Here is a 23920-nt window from a genome sequence, read left to right as displayed (position 1 = left end):
CTCCGGGACCCACCTCACTGCTCTACGTGCGCTCTACCCTGGAGGAGTGGGATTGGCTCTTCCGAGCATCGATTGCATTAGAGGCGCTTTTCATTGGCGGTAGTCAAGAGCCGGGCAGAGGGCGGAGCACTAGCGGGCAGGCTCCGTCCGACTGCCATTCTCGCGCGTCTTTCCTTCAGCGCATGCGCCTAACGAGTGGCGCTCATTGGACTAAAGGGTAGGGGGTGGGGAACTAGAAGCGGTGGGAGCCGCTGTGTGTGGAGGAGCTGCTGCCGGTGTCATGGCGGAGCTGAGTGAGGAGGCGCTGCTGTCAGTATTACCGACTATCCGGGTCCCCAAGGCTGGAGACCGGGTCCACAAAGACGAATGCGCCTTCTCCTTCGACACACCGGTAAGCCCATTCCCCACGGCCGCAGCGAGCACGACTTCCTTCCATCGCCCTGGTCATTCCGCCGGGGCCTGCAAGTCTTGGGCCACCGCCTCCCTGCGGTGCACCATGGGACTTGTAGTCTCCCACGCTACCCCTGCCGTTGCTTCGAATTCGCGGGAGCTGTCGTGTGACTACCACCCCCGGAAGCCACCGCGTCCGCCTCACCCGCACCCGGTCTCGTGGAGCACTGTGGGGATTGTAGTCGCTCACTCCCTTCGTTACCGTTCTAAGCCAGAGGCGCAACCGGGTTGCCGGACTACATCTCCCATGTGGACCCCTGCGAAAGCCTGGGAGTTGGCCTTGCCTATCGCGCATGGCTCTCCGGGTTTTGTAGTCTCGTGTGGGAGGGATGGTGCGACTCCCCCCACCCCCCCCCCACACAGTTCTGGGCCCGGGTTGGGGTAGGAGGGTGGGGACTGCAGTTCCCAGGCGCCTAGTAGTCTGGAAGTGGCCTTGAAGAAACCCGGTTCTGAAAAAGGCAGAGTTAGAGAGCCTCCACCCATGGTTAATATGGACAGGGGCCGGGGAGGTGGGTCATTGGTGGTAGGGAGGGGAGGAAAGAGGAGAGGAAAGCTCTAGTCGTTTCTCATTTGAGGTGAATTATGGCCGCAGCCCTCTCTCTTTCTCCCGCCTATCACAGAGAGCAGAGGGAACCCTTTTGAAAGTATTCCCAGAGAGGTGGTTTCTTTCATGGCGGGTACTAAGGCCCCTTTCCCATCCCGCTCCCACTCTTGACTAGTTAGGCAAAGCCGCCACCCACACCGTGCTTCACGTTTTGCAGGCTCCACCCGGCACCTCCCTCCCTTCCTGCAGTTCTGCCTTCCTGTGGCACCCTCAGGCAGACACAAGCCTCCAGCTAGGCCAGAGCCTGAACTGAGAGGGCAGCAGCCTGGCTGGGATCCGCCCCCCTCACCACCCCTCCCTCAAGCCGCTGCTGGGCCCTGCCCAGGGTGTTCAGCCGGACCAGCTCATGGCTGGGAAAACTGCAAGTCAGAGTGGAAAGGCTTCATTAATGCATCGCCAGCGCTGAGGATAGCAGCGTGACCTGAGGCCCAGTTCAGGATCATCACTGTGATTTGTAGGTTGCTTGGTTTGCTAGGCTTTGATCTGGGCCGCAGACAATGTGCTGCTTCTCTGAAGTCTGGCTTTGGCAGAGCTAAGAGAGGACGGCTGCTCAGAGCAGAGCTCCAGGGTTCCCAATCTTTGGTGGAATCAGCGTCTTCTCTTTGCAACATAGGAGTTAATCACTGCAGAGCTCCCACAGGCCTCCCAGTTTTATCAAGTGCATGCATTGGTGAAGCACTGTCTTTCTCAGGAGGGAAAGGTTTTTTTCCTTAATTATCAACAGATGGTAGAAGTCTCCCTTCTTTCAATTACCTACAGTGGTTCCCTCTCTACACTCCTGTCCCTCTCCTTAGTAATGGTTTGAATAATCCAAAAGGGGTTTTTGTAATCGCTTTACACTTTCCTTCTCTCACCCCAAGTCAGGAGATCTCCATTGGTTGGCTTTGCTAACCAACTTCTGGCATATTTGATTACCTTCAAATTGGGTTCATGGTAGAAAGAGCTTATTTGACCTCCGTGATGAGAAATGCTCTATTTGTTCATGAACGTCATAAGCCACACTGTCCTAGGGAGTGGTACAGAGCAATCTATGGGACTGAGAACTGCGGTGCGGTGCCCTTTTTTTTTTTTTTTTTTTTGCGGTACGCGGGCCTCTCACTGTTGTGGCCTCTCCCGTTGCGGAGCACAGGCTCCGGACGCGCAGGCTCAGCGGCCATGGCTCACGGGCCCAGCCGCTCCGCGGCATGTGGGATCCTCCCGGACCGGGGCACGAACCCGTGTCCCCTGCATCGGCAAGCAGACTCTCAACCACTGTGCCACCAGGGAAGCCCCCGGTGCCCTATTTTTAACTCACAGCAGAGAGTTTTTCAAGGCCACTGAGGCTTTAATTCCAGGAAGAAGATGCCTGTCGTTGCTTGGATCTGAGGGAAGACTCTGTTGTCCAGTTTCCTCCTTCTCCATCAGTCTCTTCACAAGGGCACGGGTGGACTTGCTCAGTTTGGGGAAAACCCATCTTCCCTCCTCAGCTGTGATTTACAGTGGACACTTGTCTTTCCCTGTTTTCTTCCTGGGTTATATGTGTTCTTGTCTCAGAAGGTGTTGATAGATGGTTCTAGAAAGAGGATGGCTTTGAGGTTGGAGGTTGATGGGACTTCAGTGGGGATTTGGTTATTGGTCGGGGGCGGGAGTGGCGAAGCATCAGGGCGGTGACTGGAGAATGCTGGACTTCATGTCCTTGCCAGACTGGGTCCCAGTTCAGCTATGAGCCCCAAGCAAGGCATTGTTCCCCTGGAGCCAGGCCTCAGCAGGCAAGGAAGGAGGAGACCCGTGTGGACCAGGGGTCGACTGCCTAGTAGAGTGAGGGAAGGGAAAGGTCTGGCCTTGCTGGCAAGCTCGGGCTTAGGTGTCTTGTTCAGGTGCTGGCATCTGTGCTCCTCCGGTCTGGAAGGTTTGCTGAATCTTGGAGGTCGGGTGGGGTTGGTCATGGTGTCCCTAGATAAGGTTCATGTCTGACATGGAGGTCTCTCCAAGTCTATGGTAGTTGACCCCCATTCACTCTCCGGATCTCTAGGCTCCAGGAAAGAGGTAAAGGGAGTTCTCTGCAGTATACCAAAGGGCTCCAGAAAAGGAGCAGGAAGGAAGAGGAATGGTGACCGATAGGTGTTGCTCAGCCCCGGTGTCCTTGTGGGTTGTTATCAAAGTCCCAGGACGATGGGGAGACTTAGCCAGGTGCCGGGTCCTAAAAGGCTAAGTGACTCGCCAAAAGCCACACGGTGTTTGAGGACAGATCTTTCTTCCGGAAACCCGCAGTTTCTGACTCCAGGTCTTGGTTTTCCGTTGCCAGGCCTCATCCTGCCTGTGTTCCCTCCCCTGCCTCTTGTCCTGCAGGAGTCTGAGGGTGGCCTCTACATCTGCATGAACACATTCCTGGGTTTTGGGAAACAGTATGTGGAGAGACATTTCAACAAGACTGGCCAGCGAGTCTACCTGCACCTCCGGCGGACCCGGCGCCCGGTAGGCAAGGCCTGAGGACATTCGGGCCCATCCCACTGGGCCCCCGTATTGAATCTGTCTGTTCCATCCTGACCTCCCACAGGCCTCAGTTTCCCCCTCACCTATTTCTGTTGGTGTCATTAAAACCCAGCACGTGTGTGTTTTAGCTCCTTTCTCTTCCGAGATTAGCCCACTCCATCCCGTCCACCCTCCTCATTGGTACCTTCCTTGGTGCACGTGGCTGATGCTGCCCTGCGTGCCTCGTTGCAGAAAGAGGAAGACACGACTGCAAGCACTGGAGACCCCCCCCGCAAGAAGCCCACCCGTCTGGCTATTGGTGAGCATCACTGCCATCCTGTTCTCCTCCCTGAGCTGGCCATTCCTGCTCTCAGAGGTGCTAGGAAAGCCCCCGAAGGACGGGCCTGATCCGTGGCCCTGAAGCTCTGGAGGGGACAAGGTGAAGTGCTGTATCAGAGGAGGGCTGTCGACCTGTGGTGGTGGTCCTACTCCCCCTCTTCTTCCCTGTCTTACCAGGTGTCGAAGGTGGGTTTGACCTCAACGACGAGAAGTTTGAATACGATGAGGATGTGAAGATCGTCATTTTGCCGGATTACCTGGAGATAGCCCGGGATGGGCTGGGGGGACTGCCTGACATTGTCAGAGATCGGGTATGCACACCTTCCTGCCCTACCGAGGAGTCTAGGGCAGGCGGGGCCAGAGCAGTGATGTCGTGGGCAAGGCCCGAGAAAGCTGAAGACCGTGGGGCTAGAGGGGCATGTGGGGCTGCGGGCTGGGTCCTGTCTCTCACCCTCTGCTTCCCCCAGGTGACCAGTGCGGTGGAGGCCCTACTGTCGGCCGACTCGGCCTCCCGCAAGCAGGAGGTGCAGGCCTGGGACGGGGAGGTACGGCAGGTGTCTAAGCATGCCTTCAACCTCAAGCAGCTGGACAGCCCTGCTCGAATCCCTCCCTGGTGAGGCCTGGCCCCGCCACCTCGGGGTGCAACCCCCAGAGCTGGGGCAAAGAGGCCACCCTCCTGGGGGTCTGGTGGGAGAGAGGGTCGGGAGCAGGCTGAGGAGGGAGGCCTGGGGGAGCTGAGCTAAGTGAGGGCACCTCCAGAGGAGAGAAGGGAGAGGTCTTGGACCAGCGGGGGACCCACCTCTCCCATAAAGCCCTGACCCATATTTCGGCTAATTTTCTTCTCCCGGGGTCAGTGGCTGGAAGTGCTCCAAGTGCGACATGAGGGAGAACCTGTGGCTCAACCTGACCGACGGCTCCATCCTCTGTGGCCGGCGCTACTTCGACGGCAGCGGGGGCAACAACCATGCCGTGGAGCGCTACAGGGAGACGGGCTACCCGCTGGCCGTCAAGCTGGGCACCATCACACCCGACGGAGCTGGTACTACATCCCTCCCACCGCCGACCACCTCCACGTGGAAATCGCGGGGTCTTAACCCTTAACTCATTTCACGTGACACGAACAAGATGCCCGTTTGTTCTCGTGATAAACGATGAAAATATTGCAGTAAAACTGAATTTGCAGTTAACCCCCCAAATCCCAGTCCCCTTCCTAGGGGTCACCGTCGTTGTCTTTTAGTGAGTATTCTTTCAAACCCATCTCACTCTAGAACCTTCCCTGTAGGGTGGAGACACAATGAATTCCAACCCTTACCCTGTTTCACCCCATCTTCCCGGACAGCCAGTCCCAGAAGGGCTTACGGCCTCACTGATGCTCGAGGGAGCTAAGAGCGTTACCCTCACGGCTCGTCCTTCCATCCCACCGAGGCCTCTCGGGGCAGGGGCTGGGGCTGGTGGTCAGGCGGGGCCTGAGCCGCCCCCTCTGACGCTGCTCCCGCCTCCTGTGCTAGACGTGTACTCATACGACGAGGATGACATGGTCCTGGACCCCAACCTGGCCGAGCACCTGTCCCACTTTGGTATCGACATGCTGAAGATGCAGAAGGTGAGACCCCTTCAGCTTCTAGAATCATTTAGTCGTTCACTGACTACTCCTGAGCTCCTACTATGTGCTGGTCACTGCAAATGAGACGGGGTGGTCCTCGCTCTCATAGGCTTCTATTCCACATAAGAGGCAGGCGTGGATCAGATGCTCACACAGATACGGGAGTAACTGCAGACTGTGGAGGGTGTGCAGGAGTTTCCAGGGGGCCACCTAGTCCAGGGGATGGAGGAAATGGCCCTGAGGAAGTGATGCTCGGGTGATCTGAGGGCGAGAAGGGGTGGCTTCAGCATGGATGAACGCTTCAGCTCGGGGGAGTTGAGTTCGTTTCATCCCCTCATTTGGGCAGAGGCCTGCTGCCTAACGGGCCCCTGGGACAGTTGCCTGTGGCCTTCCGGAACTTGCACTGGAGGATACCCGGTGGGCCTCCCGTGTCAGCCCATAATTCAGCACAGTCCAGGCTCCAGCTGGCTCTTGTCCTAGACCAAGTGAGAGAACGGAAAAGACGCAGGGCTGCGTTTCTTAGCCTGTCTGCGGTGCCCCTTCCCGTGCAGACGGACAAGACGATGACAGAGTTGGAGATAGACATGAACCAGCGCATCGGCGAGTGGGAGCTGATCCAGGAGTCGGGGGTGTCGCTCAAGCCCCTGTTCGGGCCCGGCTACACAGGCATCCGCAACCTGGGCAACAGCTGCTACCTCAACTCGGTGGTCCAGGTGCTCTTCAGCATCCCCGACTTCCAGAGGAAGTGAGTGCTGCCCTCTCCCCGAGGCCGGCCCCTGGGCTGTGCGCCCCTGATACCCGCTCCTCCCCTGGCGGCCAGCCTCCAGGCACCCTCCTTTGGCTGCCCTCAGGACCTCTGTTCTAGCTCAGTCTTAGTTCCTGGTACACTGCGAGGGGAGCAGGTTCTAGGGCTGCGTCACCATCAACCTGGCCACACACAAACCCACTGGTGGGGCCAGACGCCCAACCCCAGGGCCCCCCGAGGCCTCCTGACTGACTCAAGGGCGAGCAGGTGGTCTTTATTTTAGGCCAGTGACATCAGGTGAGCACCTAACAGGTACATGGAGCATTTGGGGATAGGGGAGGGCTAGGGACGTGACGATGGAAGAAAGGCAGGTTCTCAGCATAAGTGAGTTTACTGTCTTAATTGGGAAGGCCTGGTGCACACGTGAAAACTTAGAACATATTGACACGTTCTGTTCAAAGAATATGAACCGTATTTATCCTTCTCCTGGGCTGTCTTCTCCCTTCCCCCGACTCTCTCAGGGAGGGGGCTGGAGTGCCCTGCATGCTGACCGAGTTGGAAATGGGAGGGAGGGCAGGTTGCTGGAAAGAAGTGGACCCCAAGGGTCAACTGCGTGCCTACCTGCTCTGGAGGGAACCTGTTCGCTGAGCTAGTAGGTAATTGCTCCCTTCCCTTTTCCTCTGGGCCTGGGCCAAAGCCCCTCCAATGGTCCTTCCCTTTGCTCTCAGATATGTGGATAAGCTGGAGAAGATCTTCCAGAACGCCCCGACGGACCCTACCCAGGATTTCAGCACCCAGGTGTATGTAGCCAGTCCTGTGTGCCTTCTTGCTCCTCCATGACCCCCTGGGGTGGACAGCAGTTTAGCCCCTGGCCAGCTAGAGGCTTTCAGATGACTGCCTTCTGGGCATTGCTGTCTGCCTTGAGTTGGGTTCCCATGGAATCTAAGGATTTTCACATTTTAGAGAGCTGTCTAAGGGGGCTTTGAGCAGGGGTTGAGCTGGGGAGGATGAGGTGTAGGTTGGTGTCACACGGAAGCTGAGTGGTTCTGGTTCTCTTGGATGTTAACGCAGGGCCAAGCTGGGCCATGGCCTTCTCTCGGGAGAGTATTCCAAGCCAGCAGCAGAGTCAGGCGACGCGGAGCAGGTGCCAGAACAGAAGGTGAGTCTGGGCCTCCATCCCTTTCAGGCTCTGGAATTGTGGGGAAACTGAGATCCGGGAGGTGTCTAAAGAAGGCCACTTGGTGGCCTCTTGGGCCCCAGCTGAATCGCCGCCCTGACTCTGCCTAGGAAGTCCAAGACGGCATCGCCCCTCGGATGTTCAAGGCCCTCATCGGCAAGGGTCACCCCGAGTTCTCCACCAACCGGCAGCAGGATGCCCAAGAGTTCTTCCTTCACCTTATCAACATGGTGGAGGTGAGGGCGCTCTTCACACACCTTCTGTCTGCCTGCGATTCAGTTCCCTCCCTTCTCCTTGCTGCCCATTCTTTCCCGTCAGCCCTGACCCACTCCCAGCCCTGGGACCCCACGGCCTTCGCGCCCTGAGCTTTCCCTGCGAGGAGCAGTTGCACCTGAGGAGAGCAGCCAAGGAGTGACCCTTACAGTCGCTGGGCTTGCAGCCTAGTGAAGGACGCACCCAAAGAAAACGATAGGCGGTTGCTGAGCACTTAGAAAGTACAGGCACTTGCCCACGCAGTCCCACCGTGCCCGGATGGGCCAGGACGGGCGGGTTGATTAGGGAAGGCTTCTGCTCTGGTCTGGCAGCCCTGCACCGCTTCGTGGTCGTCTCTCTTCCACTCCCCTCTCTCCCTGACCCCCCAGTGACTCTTCTAGGCTCCCATCCCAGTGCCTGGCTGCCCAGACCTCCCCACCCTGCCTCTTCCCCATAGAGGAATTGCCGGAGCTCTGAAAATCCTAATGAAGTGTTCCGCTTCCTGGTGGAAGAAAAGATCAAGTGCCTGGCAACAGAGAAGGTGAAGTACACCCAGCGAGTGGACTACATCATGCAGCTGCCGGTGCCCATGGACGCGGCCCTCAACAAAGGTGGGCACCCTGCTCTCCCAGCGGGGCCTGGAGGCGGAGGCGGAGGCCTGGGAGCAGAGCTTGGGTGCCTTACAGAAGCAGAGCCCGTGGTCCGCCCTGCTCCCCAGCCAGAGGGCCGAGGCGGGGCTGTTGGGGGCAGGTGGGATTAACCTTGCCTGCAGCTGGTCAGCAGAGCTGTGTTGAGAAAGAGGCCAGATCACAGACGGACGTGTGTCCGGTAGGTTTGGAGAGGTGGAGGAGCTGAGGTGGTCGTGGACGCAGCGCCAGTAGGGAGAGGCTAAGGGGGGAAAGAGGCAGCCCCCTCTGAAGGACCCACCCACTGATTCTGTCACCAGAGGAGCTCCTGGAGTACGAGGAGAAGAAGCGGCAAGCCGAAGAGGAGAAGCTGCCACTGCCGGAGCTGGTTCGGGCCCAGGTGCCCTTCAGTTCCTGCCTGGAGGCCTACGGGGCCCCCGAGCAGGTGGATGACTTCTGGAGCACGGCCCTGCAGGCCAAATCCGTAGCCGTCAAGTAAGTCCTGTGGGTCCAGGCCTGTGTCAGGGTAAACCCAAAGGTGCTGTCAGCCTTTGTTTGCATTCTCAAGTCCCTCTGTGGTCAGAATCTCAGACTTGTATCAGTTGAGGCTGGTACCCCGGTCTAGGAGGCCCCAGCAGGAGTGGACTCGGATAATTGTGACACGTTACCTTGACCTGCCCCTACCAGTCCCTCGTCTCTCTTGGGATGGGATCAGTTTCCAGGGCAGCCTCTCTCGGTTCACTTCCCCAGTCCTGGCAAAGCACAGGCACTTAGTAACAGTCGTGGACAGAATTGAAACTTCCAGTATATGATCTTACTCTTTGCTGACCCATCCTTGGGCGTGAACTTGAGATGTGAAAGAGTCTCTGGTCTCCGGGATTTCAGCCATCTGCCCCTTTGCTGCTCCTGCCCGTGAGACGCCCCCGCCCCTCCCCCACCACTTCCCCGGCTTCTGCTTCTCCTTGTCCACAGATGCTCTTGATGCCTGGCCAGGGCAAGAAAAGAATATGGAGCGTCTTCTGGGCTGTTAGGTCTTCTATCCATGACAGGCTGAACCCAGGGTGGGGCTTTCAGGAGAGGTTCTCTGGGTACCAGAACATTCTCTCTTCCCTAGGACCACACGATTTGCCTCATTCCCTGACTACCTGGTCATCCAGATCAAGAAGTTCACGTTCGGCTTAGACTGGGTGCCCAAGAAACTGGGTATGGTGGCTGGGACGAGCGAGGGAGGTTAAGCAGAAAGTGCTAGAAAAAGAAGGGGCCTTAACACATAAACTAGTGCTTCTCCAACTTCCCTCTGAAAGGGGAAACATTACTTTAGATGTTTCAAAATGTGTCTAGTTTGAAAAGCGCTGACTAAAAAATATTGACTTCTTTAATTTTTTACTTTTTTCACTACTTTTTTTTTTTTTTTTCATTTTTGCGGTACACGGGCCTCTCACTGCTGTGGCCTCTCCCGTTGCGGAGCACAGGCTCCGGATGCACAGGCTCAGCGGCCATGGCTCACGGGCCCAGTCGCTCCGCGGCATGTGGGATCTTCCCAGACCGGGGCACGAACCCGTGTCCCCTGCATCGGCAGGCGGACTCTCAACCACTGCGCCACCAGGGAAGCCCTTCACTACATTTTTTAATTGCAGTATAGTTGATTTACAACGTTGTGTTAATTACCGCTGTACAGCAAAGTGATTCAGTTGTATGTACACATTCCTTTTTTTTAGTATTCTTTTCCATTATGGTTTATCATAAGATACTGAATACAGTTTGCTGTGCTGTGCAGTAGGACCTTGTTGTTTAACACTTCTTCGATTTTATAGTTATGACTTAAAACCAAAAGTTATCTTCATAGTTTTATATAATTGGTAAGATGCTTTCATTTTGATAATCTTGAAACAGTTTTTTACGGGCCCTACAGGCCCCTGATGACTTTGCGAACTGCAGAATTAACTTCATTTCCTAGATAAGTCGAGCCCCACGGAAGTATAGAATCATTCTGCGGCGCAGTCGGAGGCCCTTTCCTGGCTCGTGGCTCATTGGTGGTAGATCCAGGACTGGAATCCTGGTCTCCTGAACCCCGGCCCGTGATGATTTTTATTACACTGAGACCCCTACAATGGGTCCTGCTCTGAGCAGCATCTTACTACAGAGCAGGATGGGGGGAGGGGCTTGAGATTCCTGGAGTGCTTATCCCCAGAGGGCCTCGGGGAGCTGCTGAGGTGACCTCTGTCCTGCTGTTCCACTTGCAGATGTATCCATTGAGATGCCAGAGGAGCTAGACATCTCCCAGCTGAGGGGCACAGGGCTGCAGCCTGGAGAGGAGGAGCTGCCCGACATTGCCCCACCCCTGGTCACTCCGGATGAGCCCAAAGGTAGCCTTGGTTTCTATGGCAACGAAGACGAAGACTCCTTCTGCTCCCCTCACTTCTCCTCTCCGACATGTTAGTGACTCTTCTTCCTGCCTGTCTCTTTCCCTTGCTGATGGGGGTCTTCTCTGCCTGCCTCCCCTTGTCCCTGTCCATTGTGTTTCTCCTGTCCTCCCTTTCAAATTTCCTCTGCCCTCCTGATGGACGTGAGGACCAATAGAGCACCCCCAGCCACATCCTCTGTGTGGCTGGCTAATTGCCTCTGCCCTCGTTCACCTTGAGTTGGGTAGGGGGTGGGGGGCAGGTTATCATACTCCAGAAATGGCCTGTTCTGAGACAATGGGCAAGGAAGGGGCTCCCTGGGGGACCTCTAGCCTCAATTCTGTACCTTGAGGATACTGCTGGCACACGTGATGTTGTGTTGTCATTTTAGTTCTGGAATAAGGTGCCAGGCCATGGAGGAAAAACACATGGAACCGGTGGCTGGAAGAGGGCTTGGGGTGGACTGTGGGAACGAGGAGGGGCAGGGAGTGGCCCAAGGAGTCAGGCCCCTGTGCCCGCGCTTCTCCGCCAACAGCGCCCATGTTGGATGAATCGGTCATCATCCAGCTGGTGGAGATGGGCTTCCCGATGGACGCCTGCCGCAAAGCCGTCTACTACACGGGCAACAGCGGGGCCGAGGCCGCCATGAACTGGGTCATGTCGCACATGGATGATCCAGGTAAGCAGAGCTGGGGAGCTGGGGGGTGGTGAGCAGGCAGGGCCAGCACCCTCCCGCAAACACTTCCACCCCCTCACATCCACAGATTTTGCAAACCCCCTCATCCTGCCTGGCTCCAGTGGGCCCGGCTCCACAAGCGCATTAGCTGACCCCCCGCCAGAGGACTGTGTGACCACCATCGTCTCCATGGGCTTCTCCCGGGACCAGGCCCTGAAAGCCCTGCGGGCCACGGTATGGACGCCCCCAGATGAGGACGGGACCTGTGGGAAGAAGCGGGTGGGAGCGAGGTTCCATCCCTCGTGAGCAAGACCGAGGATGACCTGTGTGGTACGGCCAGTCTGGGGCTCTGCCCTTTAGGGGCTGTGATGAGGGAGCAGGGGGCTTCACTGGGGGCTTTCTGACCCTGACTTTGCTAAAAAATAAAAAGTAACGCTTCCCTTCTCTCCCAGAGTAATAGTTTAGAACGGGCTGTGGACTGGATCTTCAGTCACATAGACGACCTGGACGCGGAAGCTGCCATGGACATCTCCGAGGGCCGCTCAGCTGCCGACTCCATCTCCGAGTCCATACCGGTGGGACCTAAAGTCCGGGACGGTCCTGGAAGTGAGTGTCCCGGGGAAACAGGGCGGGCCTGGTAGAATCTAGCCAGTCGGCTTCCAGGTCCTCATCCCAGGGCAGCTTGCTTCCCTCGGGGGGCACAGAGGTCAGAAGCTTCCTTCCACCGACGTGACTCCTGAAGGTGGGATCCTCGGGGGCTGATCCACACCCCCTGAAGCCCCGTCCTGGGTGTGAGCTGCTGGATGCCTCCGCCCTCACTGTCTCCTCCCCTCCCCCTCCGTCCCTAGAGTATCAGCTCTTCGCCTTCATTAGTCACATGGGCACCTCAACCATGTGTGGTCACTACGTCTGCCACGTCAAGAAGGAAGGCAGGTGAGGGGACGGCACGTGCCTTTTGAATGGGGCAGTGTTTCTGGGGATGGGGAGGGGCATCCTGGAAGTCCTAGAATATTTGTGAGGGACAATAAAGCATTGCCTCATGGTGGCGCAAATTCACCAGAAATAGACAGAAAGCCTGACGGCAGAGGTGGGCAAACCTAGGGCCCGGGGGCTGAACCCCGCCACTTGCTTTTGTAAATAAAGTTTTTACAAGCACGGCCACACTTACTCATTTATGTATCGCCTGTGGCTCTTTTCACGCTGCAACAGGCAGGCTGAGTAGTTGTGACAGACCGGATGGCCTGCAAAACCTGAAACATTTCCTGTCTGGCCCTTGACAGACAAAGGTTGCTGATCCCCACCTAAAAGGAATGGGTGCGGGTGGCTCTAAAGATACCACAGGGTCTGAAGACACCGAGGAGAGTAGGAATGACCCCGTGAGCTCAGGACGTTCCCTTGAGACAGGTGGCAGCTGGACTGTAGGTTTGGGGATCCAGGCAGAGAATGTTGGGAGCCTTTGCCCCAGAGTCAGCAGGGTCAACTCCAGGCGCCACGTCAGAGAGACTGAGTTGGGAATGCCTGGGTTGTTCATCCTTTTCCCCCACCCCCTTCCCCAGATGGGTGATCTACAACGACCAGAAAGTGTGTGCCTCTGAGAAGCCGCCCAAGGACCTGGGCTACATCTACTTCTACCAGAGAGTGGCCAGCTAAGAGCCTGCCCTGAGCCCTTACCACTGAGGGCGGGGGCAGACCACCCAGCATGAGGGATGGGCGCCCCCCTGCTCTGTACCCTTTTTCTTTTCGTCCCCAGCAGCAGGGAAGAAGCTAGTGGCCATGGGAGAATGGCCAAGCAAAGCGGGGGGGCGCTCGGGAGACTTTGGGGATAGAGCAGGAAGGGGACAGGAGGGCCGGCTGCCTGTCTGTGAGGAGACGGTTGCTTTCCTGCCCTTGACCCCATAGTGCCCTGCTTCTCTGTGATCCTGCCGGCCTGGCGTGGAGCGGGCTTGTTTGTGTGTGTGGTGTGGGTGTAGCTTTGTGCAGCCTCTTCCACAGGAGGGGGCTTCTGTGCCTCCCCTCCCCACTTTGTGTTTGCTCCCCGTGTGGTCGGGCAAGGAGGGACATAAGGGAAATGGGGACCCCCCTCACCCTCTTGCCTCAGTCTTTTCCCCACCCTGTCTCTCCCCTGTCCTTCTCTGGAAAATGCCAAAATACAGGATGTGAATAAAAGTACAATGGCTCAATCGTGTCCTGTTTGATAACTTGGGGGAGACTGTTAACCCCCTGGGGTTAGCAGGAGGGCCAGTTTCGGAAAACTCCCGGCCCCAGCCCTTTGACCCTCGTGCCCCCTCGTAGGCAGTTCTGTGCTTTTTACTGTTCTAGCGCTCTTGGGAGATTGGGGGCTGAGTGAGGTGAGCACTGGGGGAGTAGAGGAAAGCTGAGGGGTGCGGGCTGTCAGGACGAGAAGTGGAGTGGGGTGACAGCACAGATGGGGTGAAGAGTCCTTCCTTCCAGCCATCACAGGAGAGGGGGCCCAAATGGGTACCTCCCAAATGTCCCCAGTGGCTAGGGAGCCCTGGGCCCCAGGCCCTGCAGCCCCTTGTCAGGCCTTGGCCCGCTGGAGTAAAAAGTGGGGTACTCCATGGACTTCCCTGGTGGCGCAGTGGTTAAGAATCCGCCTGCCAATGCAGGGAACACGGGTTCGAGCCCTGGTCCGGGAATATCCCAAATGCCGCAGAGCAACTAAGCCCGTGCGCCACAACTACTACTGAGCCTGCGCTCTAGAGCCCGCGAGCCACAACTACTGAACCCCGTGCTCCGCAACAAGAGAAGCCACTGCAATGAGAAGCCCGCGCACCGCAACGAAGAGTAGCCCCCGCTCATCGCAGCTAGAGAAAGCTCACGCGCAGTAACAAAGACCCAACCCAGCCATAATAAATAAATAAATAAATAAATAATAAAATATTTTTTTTTTAAAAAGCGGGGTATTCCTGGGGTCAGGGCAGACTTCTGAACTGGCTCTTAGCTGCACCGTCTCCACCCAACGTGGGCCGTCCCTCCGCCTCTGAACCCTGTTACTTGCCCAGTTTCTGTTGGGCTGGGCTCGCCCTGGTAGGTCGAAGGTGCCTGCTCAGCAGTCAGGGATGTGGCCGCTCCGATGGGGGAAGGGGGTTCATTTTCCCAGAGTTGGGAGAGATGCCCCTCAGGGCTCTGAGGCCAAGCCTGGGAGTGGAGTGGCCGGGCCTGCAGCCAGCGCCCCCCTCGGGATCCCTCTGGCCCTCTGGAGGGCTGCAGCCGTGAAGCGGGGGCTCCCCTGAGTGCCTGCCGGGCGCACAGTTCTCGCTTTCTCCCCAAAGTCTGGCAATTGCGGCTGAAGCGACTGTGAGCCCCAGTCAGCCCTGGAACGTTGCTACAAGAAGGGTGATAACGTCAGAACCTCGCAACGCGGGCGGCGGGCGGGGCCGGGGGCAGGGCCTCCGCGGCGGTGGGCGGGGCCGGGGGCAGGGCTTCCTCGGGCCGGGCCAGCCATGGCAGAGGACGCGGTGGGGGCGGAGTTTTGCCTCTCCGCGCTCTATATAAGCGGCCAGTGGAAGCGGCTGCGCGCTGCTCGTGACCTTCAGTGTGCCAGATTCAGCACAATGGCGCCCTCCAGGAAGTTCTTCGTTGGGGGGAACTGGAAGATGAACGGGCGGAAGAACAATCTCGGGGAGCTCATCAACACTCTGAACGCGGCCAAGGTGCCGGCCGACACCGGTGAGCCTTGGCCAGGGAGGGCCGGGGTGGGAGGGCCGGCGTGGCGGCACCCTCTCCCGAGCTCTCTTAGCCGGTGTCCGCGTGGCCCTGCGTGCACGGCTGGGGACCAGGGCTGTCGGGGTCCGGGCCTTGGCCCCGCGGCCGCAGGACCCGGGGTGTGTCGACGCGGAAAGGCGGGGCCGCATCTCACGGTGCCCTCGGCTGTGGGTCGTCGGGAGGATGGTTGCCCCGGGGCGCGGACGGGGGCTGCACCCTACGAGAGCCGGGGATGGAAGCGGAGCCCAGCCCCTGCGGGCGATCGGGAGAGGCCGGCGGCAGCCCGGTGTGTGTGGGAGGAGGCTGAGTACGGGCTTAAGCTGCCCCTAGGCGCGGGCTTCGTGCGCCGCCGCACGTAGCCCGAGACTCCTCCCCGCGCCTTTCCTGGGCGGCCGAGTGGCTTTGGCCTCCTGAGCTACCGCTCTGACCCTTTCCCCTCGGCGGCCTGCATGACTCCTGCCTTCCGCGGAAGGGGCTGAGCCATTTGGGAGTGAAGAGCGATCCTACCGCTTTCTCCAGCCTGGAAACGGGAAAGCGCAAGGCCTCTATGAGCCAGGCGACTCGCTGCCACCCTCGGCAGAGTGCAGTCCTCAGCCCTTCCCCCCTCCCACGCACCTAAGTCACAGAACCCCGGGTCTGATCAAGAGGCATCCCCTTCTGGTTTATTACTCCCAAAGACGCCAGTACAAACCCCAGGAGTTGGCCCCTTCTGCTTTTGCTAAAAACCCTTGCCTGGCCCGCTTCCGAAGGTGGGGATGGGCCATTTTAGAAGGGAGGCGGGGTCGGACCCCAGAGAATGCTGAGTCTAGGAGGTGCCCAGGCCCAGAATAGCCTGGGGAAATCGGAGCCACAGCTGTTAAAAGAGCAGAGGGCAGGGCAAGGGCCATCGCCTCTCAGGGGTACCTGGAAGGCTCAAAGAGTTGGGTCCAGGCCCAGCCTGAGCTGCAGAGTGGACAGAGATTATCGTGCTGGTGTGAAAAAGGGCAAAAGCAGAAATAAGAAAGTGGTTAAGGCTAGGGGGCTCCCGAGCACTGGATGGGGTCTGGGGAATGAAGGCTTCCTGTGACCTCATCCCCTCTGTCACCGTCTCATCCTCAGAGGTGGTTTGCGCACCCCCCACCGTCTACATTGACTTCGCCCGGCAGAAGCTAGATCCCAAGATTGCAGTGGCTGCGCAGAACTGCTACAAAGTGGCTAACGGGGCCTTTACGGGGGAGATCAGGTGACATGTGGGTGGGTGGTGGGCGCAGCCCTCATTATTCTCATGAAGGGGAAAGCGACAGGGTGGGCTCCCTGCTCAACCGTGGCTTGTTCTCTTCCTTTAGCCCTGGCATGATCAAAGACTGTGGAGCCACGTGGGTGGTCCTGGGGCACTCGGAGAGAAGGCACGTCTTTGGGGAGTCAGATGAGGTTAGTAACCAGGAGAAGAGATAAGAGATGGCTTATCCCAAGACAGGTGTCTGACCAAGTCTGTTCCTCAACAGCTGATTGGGCAGAAGGTGGCTCACGCCCTGGCAGAGGGACTTGGAGTAATCGCCTGCATTGGGGAGAAGCTAGATGAGAGGGAAGCTGGCATCACTGAGAAGGTCGTTTTCGAGCAAACCAAGGTCATCGCAGGTATCTCTGGAGAAAGGGACCTTTGAGCCTAGCCAGGGCTACGGAGGCACAGAGGGTGGGGTCAGATGCCCTGCAGCCTGACTTGGTCCCCACGCTGATGCAGGAAAGGGGAGGGTGAGAACCCTGTATCCTTATCACTTCCGCTCCTGCCCCGATGGTATAGATGCCACTTGGAGTTCCTCTAGCGGCCGCCAGGGGGCAGTAGGCCACCGTCACTCATTCCCTGGGGAAACAGCTGGCTATCTCCTTCCTGTTCACCCTTTCACCTGTGATCTCTGTCCCACAGATAATGTGAAGGACTGGGGCAAGGTTGTCCTGGCCTATGAGCCTGTGTGGGCCATTGGTACTGGCAAGACTGCGACACCCCAACAGGTAACCAAGCCCAGGAGCCCTACCCTCATCTCCCCTGCCTTGGTAGAACTGGACAGTCACAGAGACCACCTGGGCCAACCCCTCATTTAAAAGACAGGAGAGGGGAGGGGGAAGGGTAAGCTGGGACGAAGTGAGAGAGTGGCATGGACTTATATACACTACCAAATGTAAAATAGATAGCTAGTGGGAAGCAGCCGCACAGCACAGGGAGGTCAGCTCAGTGCTTTGTGACCACCTAGAGGGGCGGGAGGGAGGGAGACGCAAGAGGGAAGAGATATGGGGATATATGTATATGTATAGCTGATTCACTTTGTTATAAAGCAGAAACTAACACACCATTGTAAAGCAATTATACTCCAATAAAGGTGTTAATAAAAAAATAAAAACTAAAAATAAGTAAAAATAAAAGACAGGAGAAAAGAGAGTGACATGTCAAAGGACATCCATTCCAGGACCTGGGTGGGATCGAAGCCCCGGTGTTCTATCTCCGATCCCAGGGTTCTTGTCCCAAAACCACACTGCCTGTCTACACTGGTGCACAGGGTTTTTGCCCCTTTGAGTGAAAGTCTTAGTCTAGCTTCTTGTTCTAGGCCCAGGAAGTACACGAAAAGCTCCGGGGGTGGCTTAAGTCCAACATCTCTGATGCAGTGGCTCACAGCACCCGCATCATTTATGGGGGTAAGTGAGTTTGGTTCCAGCCGGAGGTGGAGTGGGCTGAGAACCCGATTGAGTCCTTCTTCGACATGGAGTACCCCCTCCCATCCCTGACCTCTCCCCCTCTCTTCTCCCTTCCCAGGTTCTGTGACTGGGGCAACCTGCAAGGAGCTGGCAAGCCAGCCTGACGTGGATGGCTTCCTTGTGGGGGGCGCTTCCCTCAAGCCTGAATTCGTGGACATCATCAATGCCAAACATTAAGCCCTGCCCATCTCTGCTACCCTTCCTGCTGAGACAGGGACTAGGTAGCTCAGAAGCCCAGTAACTGTACTGCCCCCCGACCTTCACACGTGCTTCTGATGGTGTCACCTGCTGCCTCTTGTGGCCTAATCCAAAGTGTACCTCTTCCTTTACCGTTTACACCCTACCCTGTAATGGTTGGGACCAGGCCACTCCCGCTTCCACTTACTGTATCAGTTGGAACTCAACCTGTCACCAAGGTGGCTTTAGCTTGGCTGAGCGGTGGGAGGGGTGTTTGCTTATGGGTCCCCTCAGTCCCCAGTGAAGGCAGGAGCAAGAACCCGTCCTGTCCCATCTCACGCCATGAGATCGGGCTGAGAGAAAGCCCTGTCCTCTGCTGAGGCCGGGGTGCTGCTCCCTCCCACGGTGCCGATGCCTGTGTGTGTTGTGTCTGTGAGCAGTCCTGCGTGTGTGGGAAATAAACACCTGGCACTAAGCCTTGGGGTGTGTCCTTCTTCACTGAACTTGTCCAGATCATCTTTTTCCCTTTTGAGGCAGCCACGGGACCCTTGTGCAAAAAAAACAAAAAACAAAAAAACCCACAGGTTTCTACAGCAGCACATCTCTTCCAACTTTTACTTGCAGAAATGTCTTGTGTACCAGGCTGCCGCAGCCTTGAGTAACAGCTCCCTCCCTTCCACCCTCTGGGTGGCCCTGGGGCTGTGGTGCTCCCCAGAGCTTGGGGTGGGGTGGGACCCAGCCTCACTGGCTCCAGGCAGCTGGTCTAGGCCAGCAGTGCTGTCTCCCCCAGCGCAATCTGTGGTATCACAGGGGTCACCGGTAGAGCAGGTAGCGCTTCATGGCGGGGGGCAAGGGCAGAGCAGAAACGTGGCCTGGCCGCATAGCCCCCAGGGTGTGGCGCACACACAGGCGGCTCAGGTGCAGAAGGGAGTGTGGCTCGGCTGGGAGAATGAGGGAAGGTAAGTACAGGTGCGGCCACCAGCCAGACATCATCAAACCATGGGGTCCTGCCCAGAGTCCCTTCCGTTTTCCTGCTGCAAGTCTGCTCCCACCTCGGTTCAGGGGAGGTCTAAGGTGCCCCAAAGTTCTGCATCTGCTCTTGTGGCGGACGCATCATGGATCTCACACGTCCCCGGTCGGAGTTAGGGTGAAGCTCTAAGTAAGGCCCTCTAAGCAACAGGCCGAGGCGGCTGTGACTGTGGAGCTGGCCCAGGCTTGGAATCCAGAGAGGCCCCAGAGCTGGGGCTGAGGAGATGAAAGGAAGGGTGGCCCTCCTCCACTCTACAATAGCTCCCATGGGCTACGGGGGAGAGGCAGCCACCCTCTGCTGCAGACTCAGCAACTGCAGAACAGTTAAGTCCGCTCAGCCCCAAGGCCCTGCCTCCTTCACTGCTCTTCCAGGTGCCTGGACCTCAACGGCTCCTTCCTGGGGTTCGACTGAGGAAGGAAGCAGGTATGTGTCAGAGTCAGAGCCCAGTGAGCCGGGTACACACCCCGGGCGCCTGGCACCGCCAGTCCTCTTCCTCTGGGACTTGTACACCGAGCCCAGGACACATCTAACCCTTTGCACCTCTGGCTCCAGGGGCTGATCCCCTGTGAAGCTCTGATTCCCACAGTGCTCCAGTCCATTCCGAGGGTTCACCTCTCGCTAGCAAGTTACTTTCCCAAGCCTTACTTTTACCTCTATGGCTGTTAGGAAGATTGAGTTAGGTAACAGCTGTGAAGACTCTCAGCCATTCCTGGCACTGAACAGGGGTAGGAGATGGGTCAGATGAAGGCCAGTTCCCTCTGCTCTTGTAAGGCGTTGAGCTTCCATCCCAAAACCACAGACCCCAGTGGCAGAATTTACTCTCCCCACACCTGCCCCAGGCCTCACCTCTCCTTTCGCCCAGGTAGCTGATGCGGACCTGGCACTGGCCCCAGACAGCGCTTACTGCTGGATAGAGGGTCCTGCCCTTCAGTCCGCGGAAGGCCGGCCCCAAGTAGGTGCCCCTAATAGCATAGCTCAGAGTTCCCTCCTCCATATCCAGAACCACCAGCAGCCTCTCCGGCACCTCCAGCTGCTCACCCTGAGGTCCGGCTGGATACCGAGGGGCCTCGGGCCCCTTGCTCTGATGGTACAGCTTCCCGCGCCCAAGGTCCCAGCCCCACGACTCGCTGTTGCTGCCCAGCAGCGCCGCATAGTGGTCAGCCTGCAGCGGCGCGAGGGCCGTGGCCACGCCCACCACAGCGTGGGTGCCCCTCTGCTCCCGGGGCCAGCTGATCTCCCAGGCGTGCAAGCCCCTCGAGTAGCCCCTCTTACCCCGGGCCCCATCAGTGCTCTGGGCCACGGGCCGCCGTTCAAAGCACAGCCCCCCTTCCTTGACCTCGATGTTCTCTGAGCAGTCCTTGGGGTTCCAGCCGTGGCGCCGTTGGGCCCCCAGGTCAGGAGGGGGAGCCGAGAGCAGCTCCTCCAAGCCCTCGGGACAAGACAGGTCAGGGTACAGGGCCTGCGGGCTGTGGGTGCTGCTGCCGCCGCCCCCTGCCGAGGCTGTCTGGCCCATGGAGATGAGGATCTGGAGAACTCCCCTAAAGAGGCTTGCTGGGGCGTCTCTCTTCTGAAAGTCGAGCTCCCGGTCGGGATCGACCCGGAGAGGAGTTGGGAGAGAAGAGTGTGTGAAGCGAGGGATCCTGGAGGGGACTCCTCACCCAGGCGCCCCATCCTTTCCCCAGGTTTGCTCACCGCCCCGCTCCTCCCTCTTTGCTCCCCCAAAGCTCCCAGGCCCATCACTACCTTGCCCTCACCCACCTGTCCCGGTCTCTCGGGACTCGTGAGGTCGCCGCCTTTCGGCCTGTCGAGGGACCTTCCCCCTCGCGCGCCCCGCACCCCTGTCACCGCCCTCGAACCTCGCAGGGCTTCCCGTGCCGGGAGGTCGCAGGCCCTCCGGAGCAGCCCAGCCTAAAGTGCCCGCCGCGCCGGGCGAAGACCGCCGGCCTCTTCCGCCGCCAGCACCTCCCCCAGGCCTCGCCCCGCCCCGAGGCCCCGCCCCCACGGCCCCTCCGGGCGGTTAACTCTCTCGTCGTCGTCTCGGGTCGCGCCCCGCCCCGAGACCGCGCCCCCGCGGGGCCCCTCATGGGACGGTTAACACTCGGCTCCGGCCTGGGCCGCTGGGGGCACGTAGCGTGTAGAGCCCATTCCCGGGCGGTAAACCTCTGGTCACAGCCCCAGGCCGCTCCTCGCCCCGAGGCCCCGCCCCCGCGAGGAGGCGGGCCGGGCGCTTATATCTTACCAGGCTTCCTTGGAGTCCGCTCCTGGCCGCCCAAGCTGGGGGTTAACCCTTTCGTGGTATCATCGCTTTGGAGGTCTGTTCTCCACCGTCAAGAACTTTGAGCCTCCTGGGCCAGCAGTTCCTGAGCCCCTAGGGATATGGGACAGGAGGTCAAGGAAGGGCTTCCATTGTGGTGACATCTATTTCCGAGTCCTGGTGATTCTGGGTCACTGTCACTGCGCTGATCTTTTTCTGACCCGGGTTGTGAGTCAGTCTGCTCTGTGCCTGAGGTTCTGAACTCTTGAGTTTCTGGCTCTGAACGGTAGGCGTCATGGGTCTGCGTGCTGTTCTAGCCTTCATCCTACCCGTCAATCCATTCCTGAGCTGTCAGCCTCATCTGGTAGAGTGTGTGGATAAGACCTTGGTTGTGAGTGAAGCTATACCACTATAATTAGTTCTCTGACCTTGGAGAGGTTGCCAGACTTCTCTAAACCTGTTTTCTCTTACGTAAAATGGGAATAATGATGGTACTTACCTCACAGGGTTGTTGTGGAGTTGAGATAATCCAGGTGAAGCACTTAGCACAGAGTCTGCTAGATAGTTTGTACTCACTAAGCATAGCTATTCCTGTTTCCTTAACATTTACTAAGTGCCCACTTTATAGAGAGGCAATATAATATTAGTAGTAAATGATGCCAGCTGTGGAGCCAGGCTGACTGGGTGTGAACACCTGAAGGCCCGTATGCGGGGGAACTTGGGCACATTTATTAACCTCCTCATGCCTGCTTCTCCCTCTGTAAAATGGAGATACTATTGGTATCTACTGCATAGGTTCTAGTGAGGATTCAGTGAGGTTCTATATATACATAAAGCACTTAGTTTCTGGTTCAAATTTAATCATTTGTGCTGAGCTCTGAGGATTAAGCAGGGAATCTTCAAGGAAGTTACAAGGAAACAGTTTATCGTGCGGTAGATAAAATTCTGGATATCCAGAAAGTACTATAGGAGTTAAAAGGATGGGACTCCTAACCAGAGATCAAGCAGTTCAGAAAGGAAAGTGTCCTGGAGGAGATGACACTGGGCTGAATCTTTTTTTTTCTTTAGTATTTATTTATTTATTTTTTATTTAGGCTGCCTGGGGTCTTAGTTGTGGCACACTGGCTCTTAGCTGCAGCATGTGGACTTCTTAGTTGCGGCATGCATGCGGGACCTAGTTCTCCCACCAGGGATCGAACCTAGGCCCCCTGTGGGAGCGTGAAGTCTTACCCACTGGACCACCAGGAAAGTCCTTGGGCTGAATCTTTAAGAATGACAAGAAATTTGCCTGAGAGGTAGTTCTGCAGGACTGGAGGTTGGATTAGAGTTGCTGCATGAATAAGACATCAGACTGAGAGGTCAACATGAAAATAAAACAGAAGCGGTAGCTGGGTTTGGGGAACTTGGAAGATTTCAGGGTTGCTGCAGCGTGAGACGCAAGCCTAGGGGAGTCGGTGTGAGATCAGGAGGGCTTGCAGGCCAAGTTAAGAATGCAAATGTTACCCTGTAGGACAGATGGGTAATGGGGGAGCCACGTAGGAGAGAGGCGGGAGAGGAACATGGTCAGAAACTTCTTTTAGAAAAAGCATCCCGGCAGCAGTGGAGCGGCCCAGGTGACAAGTGTTGAGAGCCTGGAATAGGGCAGTCAAAATAAGGATGAAAAGGGCTTTCCTGGTGGCGCAGTGGTTGAGAGTCCGCCTGCCGATGCAGGGGACACGGGTTCGTGTCCCGGTCCGGGAGGATCCCACATGCTGCAGAGCGGCTGGGCCCGTGAGCCATGGCCGTTGAACCTGCGCATCTGGAGCCTGTGTTCCGCAGCGGGAGAGGCCACAACAGTGAGCGGCCCGCGTACCGAAAAAAAAAAAAAAAAAAAAGGATGAAAAGAATTCAAGAAACACTGATGAAACTGCAAGAGCTGGTGACTGATTAGATGCTGAGGCCAGGGAAAAGAGAGAGAGAAAGGGAAGTTTTCTAGCCTGGAAGACTTTTTTGGAAGGTGATGCCACGAGAAGACGGAGATGACAGAAAGAGGAGCCGATGGGAGCAGGGGCAGGAGGGTGGGAGAGAGAGATGGTGAGTTCACTTTAGGACGTGTTTTTGAGGTGCCTGAGCAACAACCCAATAGAACCATCCAGAACACGCTTGACAGTGGCAGGTCTGGAAAAGAAAAAGAAAATGGCAGGGCTGGAGGGGGCAGTGAGAGGCCTGGACTGGAGATATAAATTTGGGAGGTGTATCAGCCTTCAGCCAGGAGTTGAACTATGAGAACAAGAGGAGCCCTGGAGGAAATGTGTAGAGTGAGGAGAGGGTCAAGGAGGACACAGCACAGCAGACAATTCAGGTTTGATTACATACATGATTTTTTGGGTCATCGGCAATTTTAGTGAGAGAGTGCGTGTGGATTGTGGAAAGTGGGTGTCCAGGCTGAAGGCGCTGAACTGGCACCTCCTGTGTGTCAGGCACTGTGCTACACGCTTCACATTTTTAGGGGATAGAGAGTCGGCAGAGGTAAGGTGACAGGTTTGTCTCAGAGTTAAAATTACCCTTGAAAATACCTTACCCCATCTATTAGGTACAGCATATGTTAGTTTCAGGTAAAATACAATACATGGCAGTACACATATAATGATGTACAGAATAACATTTTACATTGTTTTAATTAAAGGGAAAGAAGAAAGCAT

General features: G+C 57.2%; 3 protein-coding genes across 6 annotated transcripts; 2 read left to right on the top strand and 1 right to left on the bottom strand.

The window, feature by feature from the left end:
- The first annotated feature begins 208 nt into the window (after positions 1-208).
- On the top strand, positions 209-13505 carry USP5 (ubiquitin specific peptidase 5). Of its 3 annotated transcripts, none has more exons than XM_082635501.1 (20): positions 209-391; positions 3383-3508; positions 3758-3824; positions 4022-4155; positions 4312-4457; positions 4699-4883; positions 5353-5447; positions 5999-6192; positions 6921-6992; positions 7264-7351; positions 7480-7605; positions 8079-8232; positions 8568-8742; positions 9362-9450; positions 10491-10682; positions 11185-11328; positions 11414-11559; positions 11778-11931; positions 12174-12258; positions 12882-13505. In XM_082635501.1, exons 1-20 carry the CDS (start codon positions 281-283, stop codon positions 12973-12975), a joined length of 2577 nt encoding a protein of 858 aa, XP_082491627.1. In that variant the 5' UTR covers positions 209-280; the 3' UTR covers positions 12976-13505. The 3 variants fall into 3 exon arrangements, with proteins under 3 accessions (XP_082491627.1, XP_082491629.1, XP_082491628.1); XM_082635503.1 differs by having other exon boundaries at positions 12174-12254; positions 12882-12968; XM_082635502.1 differs by having other exon boundaries at positions 210-391; positions 10491-10613.
- Positions 13506-14852: 1347 nt separating this feature from the next.
- TPI1 (triosephosphate isomerase 1) lies at positions 14853-18453 on the top strand. Its single transcript, XM_082635557.1, has 7 exons — positions 14853-15015; positions 16150-16273; positions 16377-16461; positions 16536-16668; positions 16955-17040; positions 17631-17718; positions 17837-18453. The coding sequence occupies exons 1-7, from the start codon at positions 14901-14903 to the stop codon at positions 17953-17955; spliced, it is 750 nt and encodes a 249-aa protein (XP_082491683.1). The 5' UTR covers positions 14853-14900; the 3' UTR covers positions 17956-18453.
- A 139-nt stretch (positions 18454-18592) lies between these two features.
- SPSB2 (splA/ryanodine receptor domain and SOCS box containing 2) lies at positions 18593-20642 on the bottom strand. Of its 2 annotated transcripts, none has more exons than XM_082635564.1 (2): positions 19832-20642; positions 18593-18896 (listed from the first exon to the last, which is right to left on the bottom strand). In XM_082635564.1, exons 1-2 carry the CDS (start codon positions 20496-20498, stop codon positions 18769-18771), a joined length of 795 nt encoding a protein of 264 aa, XP_082491690.1. In that variant the 5' UTR covers positions 20499-20642; the 3' UTR covers positions 18593-18768. The 2 variants fall into 2 exon arrangements, with proteins under 2 accessions (XP_082491690.1, XP_082491691.1); XM_082635565.1 differs by having other exon boundaries at positions 18776-19392.
- Positions 20643-23920: the final 3278 nt, after the last annotated feature.

This window comes from Mesoplodon mirus (assembly GCF_964341445.2).
Source record: "Mesoplodon mirus genome assembly, chromosome: 11".
NCBI lineage: Eukaryota > Metazoa > Chordata > Mammalia > Artiodactyla > Ziphiidae > Mesoplodon > Mesoplodon mirus.
The sequence above is the reverse complement of the archived record's forward strand: the minus strand, read 5'-3'. Positions and strand labels throughout refer to the sequence as shown.

Excerpts from the sequence above, each read along its gene's own strand:
- USP5 (XM_082635501.1), top strand. The coding sequence starts at position 281 with ATGGCGGAGCTGAGTGAGGAGGCGCTGCTGTCAGTATTACCGACTATC. Across the intron at positions 3,509-3,757 it reads TCCGGCGGACCCGGCGCCCG|AAAGAGGAAGACACGACTGC; the intron begins GTAGGCAAGGCC and ends GCCTCGTTGCAG. Across the intron at positions 6,993-7,263 it reads CAGGATTTCAGCACCCAGGT|GGCCAAGCTGGGCCATGGCC; the intron begins GTATGTAGCCAG and ends ATGTTAACGCAG.
- SPSB2 (XM_082635564.1), bottom strand. The coding sequence starts at position 20,498 with ATGGGCCAGACAGCCTCGGCAGGGGGCGGCGGCAGCAGCACCCACAGC. Across the intron at positions 18,897-19,831 it reads CTACCTGGGCGAAAGGAGAG|CCGAGCCACACTCCCTTCTG; the intron begins GTGAGGCCTGGG and ends TCATTCTCCCAG.
- TPI1 (XM_082635557.1), top strand. The coding sequence starts at position 14,901 with ATGGCGCCCTCCAGGAAGTTCTTCGTTGGGGGGAACTGGAAGATGAAC. Across the intron at positions 15,016-16,149 it reads CAAGGTGCCGGCCGACACCG|AGGTGGTTTGCGCACCCCCC; the intron begins GTGAGCCTTGGC and ends TCTCATCCTCAG. Across the intron at positions 16,669-16,954 it reads GCAAACCAAGGTCATCGCAG|ATAATGTGAAGGACTGGGGC; the intron begins GTATCTCTGGAG and ends TCTGTCCCACAG.